Source organism: Andrographis paniculata, unplaced genomic scaffold (assembly GCF_009805555.1).
Source record: "Andrographis paniculata isolate CXL003 unplaced genomic scaffold, ASM980555v1 Contig46END, whole genome shotgun sequence".
NCBI classification, from domain to species: domain Eukaryota; kingdom Viridiplantae; phylum Streptophyta; class Magnoliopsida; order Lamiales; family Acanthaceae; genus Andrographis; species Andrographis paniculata.
The window spans coordinates 1,831,911-1,840,465 of NW_026137580.1; the positions used below are offsets into that span (position 1 = coordinate 1,831,911).

The 8,555-nt window shown below is 36.2% G+C and overlaps 1 protein-coding gene across 6 annotated transcripts; it reads right to left on the bottom strand.

The window, feature by feature from the left end:
- Positions 1 to 1,544: 1,544 nt before the first annotated feature.
- LOC127252724 (phosphatidylinositol/phosphatidylcholine transfer protein SFH12-like) lies at positions 1,545 to 8,301 on the bottom strand. 6 transcript variants are annotated; one of them, XM_051277033.1, is made up of 13 exons: positions 7,986 to 8,301; positions 7,544 to 7,619; positions 6,645 to 6,906; positions 6,186 to 6,285; positions 5,829 to 6,095; positions 5,099 to 5,176; positions 4,906 to 5,007; positions 4,769 to 4,818; positions 4,556 to 4,655; positions 3,357 to 3,491; positions 3,131 to 3,251; positions 2,043 to 2,419; positions 1,545 to 1,967 (listed from the first exon to the last, which is right to left on the bottom strand). In XM_051277033.1, exons 2-13 carry the CDS (start codon positions 7,572 to 7,574, stop codon positions 1,878 to 1,880), a joined length of 1,713 nt encoding a protein of 570 aa, XP_051132990.1. In that variant the 5' UTR covers positions 7,575 to 7,619; positions 7,986 to 8,301; the 3' UTR covers positions 1,545 to 1,877. The 6 variants fall into 6 exon arrangements, with proteins under 6 accessions (XP_051132990.1, XP_051132988.1, XP_051132986.1 ...); XM_051277031.1 differs by having other exon boundaries at positions 2,043 to 2,422; XM_051277029.1 differs by having other exon boundaries at positions 2,043 to 2,437; positions 8,053 to 8,298.
- Between the last annotated feature and the right edge of the window lie 254 nt (positions 8,302 to 8,555).

An 8,555-nucleotide genomic window follows, 5' to 3' on the forward strand; every position in this document is an offset into this window, starting at 1 on the left:
CGCAATGTTTAGTGTGCCAGGAGGCAAAATATCAAGCTATGTCTCCGGCGGGTTTACTACAATGCCTACCGATACCTCATCAATTTTGGGAGGATGCTCCATGGATTTTATCACTTGTTTGCCGAAGTCACGAGGATACACAACAATCATGGTGGCTGTGACAGACTATCAAAGTATGGACATTTTGTAACCTTGAAACTACTAGTGACTGCCCGTACAATTGTAGAGGAATTCGTCTGCGAGATTGTACGACTGCATGGCTTTCCACGATCTATTGTCGGTGATCGTGACCTTTTATTTGTTAGTGTCTTCTGAAAGGAACTATTTATACGCTCTGGAACCTAAATGAAATTCAGCTCAGCATACCGTCTTGAAACAAACGGCCAAAAAGAGGTATTGAACCGGGTGGGGGAGATGTATTTATGTTTATCTACTTGTGAACAACCTGAAGAATGGGTGCGGTGGCTACCGTGGGAAGAATTTTGGTACAACACCTTATAACCAAACGGCATCCCGGATGTCCCCACTTGAGGCAGTCTATGGGAGAAAATCGCCCACCATTCAATGATTCTTGTCGGGGGAGTGTTAGATGGCAGCGGTGGCAGATGTGTTCGGCAGTTGAAATATGATGATCAACCTTCATAAGAAAAACCTAGAGCATACCCAACAACAAATGACCAAGTATATGAATAAGCAACATAAGGTTGTAGAGTACGCAGTAGAAGATTGTGTTTTTCTTAAGGTCCGGTCCCATCAACAGACATTTGTAGCACAACGACCGTATTAAAAGTTAGTTGCCCACTTCTATGGCCCTTTTGTAGTAGAAGATAGGGCGGGCTTAACACCATACAAGCTTACCTTACCGCCATCTAGCTGGATTCACCAAGTATTTCATGTATCTCAGTTGCGATGCATGGTAGAAGAGCATCCCGTGGAGTCAGAATTACCAGACCGCTTGGAGTGCCATTAAGTCTAACCTTTGAACCTGACTCTTAACTTGGGGAACACAGTGAAAATAAAATTCTAATTAAATAGGTGGGACAGCTAGACGATGAGGCGACTTGGTTGAGTGTAGCTCATTTCCGGCATCAGTTTCCGGACTTTGACCTTGAGGACAAGGTGAATTCGAAGAGGAAAGGAATTGATACAAAACAACACCAAGATAAGTAAAGAATTGAGATGCAAGAGGAAGAGGTGTCTTGCCCATTACTGGTGTATCGACGATGGAGATGGGCTTAGACCTGCTATTCACGGATTTAGACTTATTTATTTATCTTTTTATTAAGACATTATAATTGGATTGAGCTTGGACTTTTGATTATTAGATGAGCCTTGTTTATTCTCACTAAGTAGGGTTAGCAGAGTATTTAAAAAAACATCTAAAGTTTGAAAATATTATTATTGATTTGGAAAAATAAAGAACTCGGTGGCTTTTGGCTTTTTGACAAACGGTTAATTCCATTTGATTATTTCCTATTGCTTGTTTTTGTCCTCTAACACTCCCTCACTCGAACACAACATTAATAATTGTTATCTAACAAATAGATAGATATTGGCCATGAAGGTGGCCAAAATTTGACCTTACTATTACAATTACAATTACAACTACAGCAACACATTACTCAATATGGGGGTGGGTGGGTGTGATAATATCAACACATGACATGGATACACACAAACAATAACAATAGAATAGCAGTATTACATTACTAGTACTGCTTCAACTACACACACAAAACTGAGTTGACAAGAAACACAACATCAGCTTGGAAAATGAAGAACAAGAACAAGAACAACAATCAATGAATGAATACGAGTCTGTACACAATTACAATAACAATTACAAATCCCATCATCACTCACCTTTTCTTCATCCCTTAGAAAGCAAAGAACCTCTTCTTCTTTTTTTTCTTCTTTTCCAAGTAGGCTACAAGATCCTCCTGTTTCGCCAACACTGCCTCCAGCTTCTGCGCAACACATCACATCAATTAATTAGTCGAACAATTAATATCCATCACTTTCATCCATGCAAGGAAGAATACCTTTTTGGTGTCCGAAAGCTCTTGCTCCAATGCATCGACGCGGTTCAAGGCATTCTTCAGCATCTCCTCTTTCTCAGCCGGCATCGATGGCGGCTTCTTGGTCAGAACGCTCACTCTCTCCTCCAGCTCGTTCACGCGCTTCATCATGATGAAGTAATCCTCGCTGGAGATGGCGGTGTCGGAAGTGCTGTACGGATGTCCCTGTCCTTTCACCATGTCGTCGCCGTACATAGAAGTGGAATAGAAGGTGGAATCCGTCAGTGTCCTTGGCATGTTGCGTGTCATGCGAACCATCGTAACAATACCCATCACAAAGGTCATAACTCCACTAAAGATCTGGTTGCTGAGTCCATCTGATGAACCCTTGCATCCTTTCTCTGCTGCATGCAAGTAAACTGAAGGTACAATGAGACAGAACAATGGAATCAAATCCCACCCCGATATGATCAATTCATGTTCTTCTTAATAATAATAATAATAATAATAATAATAATAATAATACACCTGAATGAATCGCGTCGCACTATGAAGATGGCCTAGTCCACTTGTTTGGGTACCACAAAAGCACATAGTTTGCTAGTTAAAATTAAACTCTGGACATGCTAGTCGAAATGCATGTTTTACAACAATCATACTTAGTTAAAATAAAAATATATTTACTGCAGGTTTGTTCTTCCACAATTCCCCATAAATATATTTTTTCAAAAAATTAATATATTACATAATTATTCTTTTTATATTATTTACACAATTCCATATATCTTACATAAAAATATTTTTTTCCAAACAATCTCACTAAACAAACACACCCTGCATGTCTTCAGAGAAATAATAAGTTACACAACCAATTCTCTTCGTAAATAAATAAAAATCACTAAATTCTACTGGGGAGATATGTAATTGGTATTAAGAATAGGATATGTACCTTCTTATAAAGGACTAAACCGACTATAAATACTCTTTTATATTAAAAAATCAAGAAGTTCTTGAACCGAAACACATAAAGAACCGTTTTCTAAAATTTGCATGTACCTTTTGGTAGCGGAAAGATTTATGAATTAGTAAATTATAAGAATATATATATGTACCTTTCGGAGGAACTTGGCTGTAGTATTCAGTTTTTTTCCATTTAGTAGTAGTAGTCATGGGCTTGTCAACTATGGACACGCACTCATTGGATTCACATACAATAGGGTTGTTGCTGGTTACCTGAGAAGAAAACGTTACTGAGTGCATTTTAGATCCTTTTCACGTGTAGGGAAGTGAGTTAGATTGTAACTTCAATCATAGATATTGAAGAACATGAGAACTTACAATACAGTTTTTAACAGCAGCTTCTTCTCGAACAGGAGAGAGTGGGGTATGAGTGAATGTTTGCCCATCTGCCTTTTCATCCACAACTGCAACGATAACTTTGTTCGAGCATTTATGTGCACCATTGCGTACCATCTTGCAATGAAATGGACATCTTCAACATTTGAGATAAAAACTAGTAATACAACCAGAATAATATAATCTCAGCAATTATATAAAGAAAATCAGTTTCCTTCTCTTGAATGTAGGTACATACATACATCCCTAAATATATCTCGATTTCATCTTTATTTGCTAGGAATCTATGTTGCTGGTTGTATGGTACCCGTAGCAACCCCTAACAAACATATTAATCTCCCATAATGTTAAGTATGACAGTGCATGGATAGGCTACTACCAATGACCAATCTGTTTGGTGTCAAACCACTGGATGCCGACATATGTGACCCATCCAAGGTTTTACAGAACTCACTAGACATGGGCCCATTCCAGCCCTCTATGCAATCCAAATATACAATACAAAAATATTTCAAAAAAATAAATAATAATAATAATAATAATAATAATAATAATAATAATAATAAATAAATAAATAATTTAGATATGTTACAAAAATAGGGGTTAGAGAATATTGAGATAAATAGATTGTGATTTACTACTTCTATGTTTTAGGATTTTATTTTTCGATACTTTAAACAAGAATCCAAGCCTAACCCAATAAATACTCTTTCCGACTACTAACATTATGGTTAGCTATCCTCTAAACTCATACTATTATATTAAACGATTTTATACACCCAAAATTTAATTACATTCAATTTAACAAATAATAATAATAATAATAATAATAATAATAATTTGTCAATTTTTTTTTTACATACCCATCAAATTTTTATTATTTTCTAAATAAACACCACCACTTTTCGTTTTACCTACTCCACTTTAATATTAATCCATTATTATCTCTTAATCTTCACACCTCATCAAACTTACATAATTTCCTTTGAAGAAAGGAGTATCTTTTTATTAGGCTGGACATCCAAATAATTGACCTGACTCTTGTAGTGTGAGGTCTTGGGTCTACACTCAGACAGACAGATGCCATCCCTAGATCCTAGTCCTAGATGGTGATTCACCGGACAATAAAAGAAGCATGAAATTTTTGTAAAGACTACCAGTAAAATGTAAATATAACCAACCTTCATGATGTCCGGATCATTCCAAGGGCCCTTATCAGCAAGCATGCAGCCTCCCTTATCTGCACAGGTGCAGGTACCACCCAAAAAATCTGGTAGCTCACTGATGCAACACAAAAGTAACAGAAACTAATACACACTACTCCTGAAAGGATAGCTCTAAATTCAATTCAGTGATTCTTATCACGTTTATATTGCAAGACCTGGAAATTTTACCTAGCATCGATGACCTCAAGCAACTTGCTCTGGTATTTGTTACCCAAAACCTGGTGAAAGGAAACATTCATACAAACTTAATCAGACATACCTGAGTCTTGAGGTCTGTTAAAAAAGCTGAGTGTAACTTAACTTACATGTATCTTAGCAGTAGTCTTTGGATCAAGGAAAGACTTAACAGTGTTCCACAAGAGCCTAAACCCAGACCCTGCATTGATGATGTACATCCGGCAAAGGGTCTGATAGAAAGGGAAACTGACGGATCAAACAAATGAGCTGCGACACTAATTCTGATAAACAAACATGAGATTTAATGAGAGAAGTTTGTACCTCGGGATAGTTATCACCATCGATCTTCTGGAGGCGTTGAACTAGTTCCCTAGCAGATTTAGTGAAATTTTTAAGCCCCTGAACCAAAAAGCATGAATTTTATGAAAGTAAGCCAAATCCATATATCAGTATTTCCATGGAATCTGTGGCATTTGATCAGCATTTGGATCTTTATAGCTACAGCCAAGAACATAAAATATGATAATGTTCCTTTATTGGGCCAACATGTTTAATATAAAAAGAAATTGTTTGTTGTGTTCCGTTACTTCAAAAGTTTTCAAAATACTTAAACCAACCAAACATATGGATTAGACAAAAGTAACTAATTCTAATCATTATTGCTATTTCTTATTGTATTATCTAATAAATACATATCTTTACTCTATAAAAAATATAGGGTGTGTTCTTCTTGTAAAAAAAGAAAATACTTTTTTTTTTCCATAAAACTAATATATTACACATATTTATTATTTTTATATTAACTACACACTACACATTTCTCTGTACCTCACACAAAAAAATATCCCCACGCACCTATAAAAACAATTGAATCAAATATCTACACATAGAAGATAAATATTAATATTAAAGTCAATGAAAGAGCTTACTATTTCACAAGCAAAACACAAAGTCAGTGCAAAATAAAATGAACAGAAATTAAGCAGAGGCAAATGTTTAGTTAAAAACACCATTATATATCCACATTCAGCAACGAAAAATTCCTCCTTACCACTCCTTGGACATCTAAAATGGTAGTACTTTGGTCAATGTGCTTTTTGGCAGCAATGGAGCATGCTGGGAACTTTTCGATGAATGTCCTCTCGAACTCCTGGACATGGTATTTAAGATAGCGATCCATTGTAGTGGCTTGCATGAGCTTGGTTGGATCGACCAAACCGAGTCTCTCAATGTAAACAGGTCTACCTTCCTTGTCAACGCCATGATGCCCTTGTGGGTAGTATTTAAGAACCTCATCTTTCTCCTTGAAATCAAAGTCCTGGCAAAGTTACACGGGCAAAGTGGTGAAAATCTAGTTTCACTTTTTTTGGCTACATTTCCAAATCTATAGGAACAGAAAATTAAAAACCTCCATAATAGTGTCAGCACCAAAATCCTTCCTCCATTGAATCATATCAGCCCACATTTGCTTTGTTTTCTCAATGTCAGATCTTCTGGCCTTCAAAAACCTGCATCATCACATGATTAATTGCACACTGACCTTACCTTATCATTAATGGAGATTTAGTGGGTGTTTGGTTCATGCATTAGAATTGGAAAGATTCTAGCAGGATCAACACATGGACAAAATAATTAGCATTGGAATCAGCCGTTCATTAATTCCATATATACCAAACGGCTGTTATACTCGCCCCAACCTCCAACAACAGCTATTGATATTACCCTGTCACAAAAGTTCTTTTCAAATAATCTTACAATCACCAGATTAGGAGTCCTTGAAATAAAGTTTATTCAATTCCTTTGCGGGCATACTCAAGTATGGCATACTGCAGGAGAGAGAGGGAGAGAAACAGAGAGGGATAGTTACCTTAGAAGCATATGATAGTCATCATATTTAGCAGGCAACAGTTCTTCCAGAATAAGTGCTTGACGCAACGCATCAACAGCTCGTGTTTCCTCAGAATCATGCTCATCATCAAAGTCCACAGACATCACTCTGCTGTTTCGGCGGCTTTTTTTAGTTAGAGAGTGTCTGAATTTTGTAGAAGCGCTTATTGCCACCTTCTTGAGAGATCCCAGCCTTGTTCGCTTCTCATCATCCAACACATCAATATCCATTTTCTCCAGACCTAAAAACAAAATTCAAACAATAAGAACCTCCACATCTGAATATGTTGTTTAAACAGAGGCACAGAGTTATTTTACGCAGGATCTCAAATCACCATAAATATCTTACAACAATCACTAGCAATTTTATTTCAAATTATTATATAAGATTTCTAACTTCTGCTTGTTTTGATTTGCTAAGCTTTTGAACGAGCAGTTCTTTAACTCATTCAAGCTCTAGGCCTTACTTTATAGCAATATAAATGTCCTGCAATTTCATGCGAAGCCAACTATTCATAAGTACAGATTGATCATGAGAATATAAACCATCAAGGTTGAAATTCATCATAATCTTTAGAGATTTCAAAAGAATCATTTCATCCACTAAAATCTTCCCCCCCCCCACCAACTCAGTTCCAAAAATCCAAACATTTCGCACACTTGCATCATAATATGTTTGATATATTGGCACATATTATTTGTGTGCCTTTGCATAAACGCACATCCACATTAGATATTGCATACTAGACAGCTACTACAGATAACGTAAATCGGCTTATGCTATGTTCATCACAATTACCAATATATTCAAAAAGAAACTGGAAAAACAGCTTCGCACAAACATACATACATATATATATATATATATAGAACACTTACTTGCTCTAATTTGGCGTGGATGATCGCTCATGGTTGCAGCTGCCCCTTGATCACTTCTGAATCCGAGATAATTCACCTACAAACATTAATACCAATCAGTTCAACTTTTTAACATAATAACAAAAAATTAATAAAAGAAGAAGCTTCACACACACACATGTATATGTATATATCCAAGTGGATTGAGACAGATAAACAGTTGGGAGATATCTAATATACTTCAGAAGAATGCCGCGAAGCAATAAATTCTTGGCATTTCAATACAAACAAACCAACAAGACAACATTTTAACCTAATCAATGACACTAATTCCACCACAGCAGTTCAAATTCGCAATATTGTTCAAAACACTAAAGTAAGGAACAAAATACTCAAAATTAACCAACAACTTCCTCACGGGAAAGAAAAAAAACAGAGAGAAAAGGCAAGAAAGAAGAAAAACCTAATTGCATCGATAGAAGAAACACGAATGGCCAACACATGAGGGAATATTAATATGACGATGACACCTCATTTCAATTCAATGGCCGGCCATTATTTCTTCGCCCCCACTGGAATCAATGGCTGCCTGTTATTTGGTCAATCGTTCCTAAAACCCTCTCTGAAGACAGAAAAAAAGTTAAAAAATAAAAAAATAAAAAAAAAAAAATCGTCTGTGTGCCGATCATAGCGGCGAGAATCGAGCGCGCAGAGATTGTCGGACTGGTTCTCGTTCACTGAAACATTTTTAGCCATTGATAGTTTGCAGCTGAATTTTGGGGGAAAGATTTTGTGCGTAGTGCGGAGCACACCTTTCGGAGGTGCTCCCCATTTAGAGAATTCAATATTACAAAATTATATACCTAACGGTTGAGGAAGCTAGGCTATCAACTTCCGACCGTTGAAAAACATATTCTTTGCTGTATAATTAATAGACTTTATATATATATATATATATATAATTCTGGTACGGGGTTGATATTATAAAAAATAATCAGATATCTTAAATTTATATTGGTTATTCAATTTAATT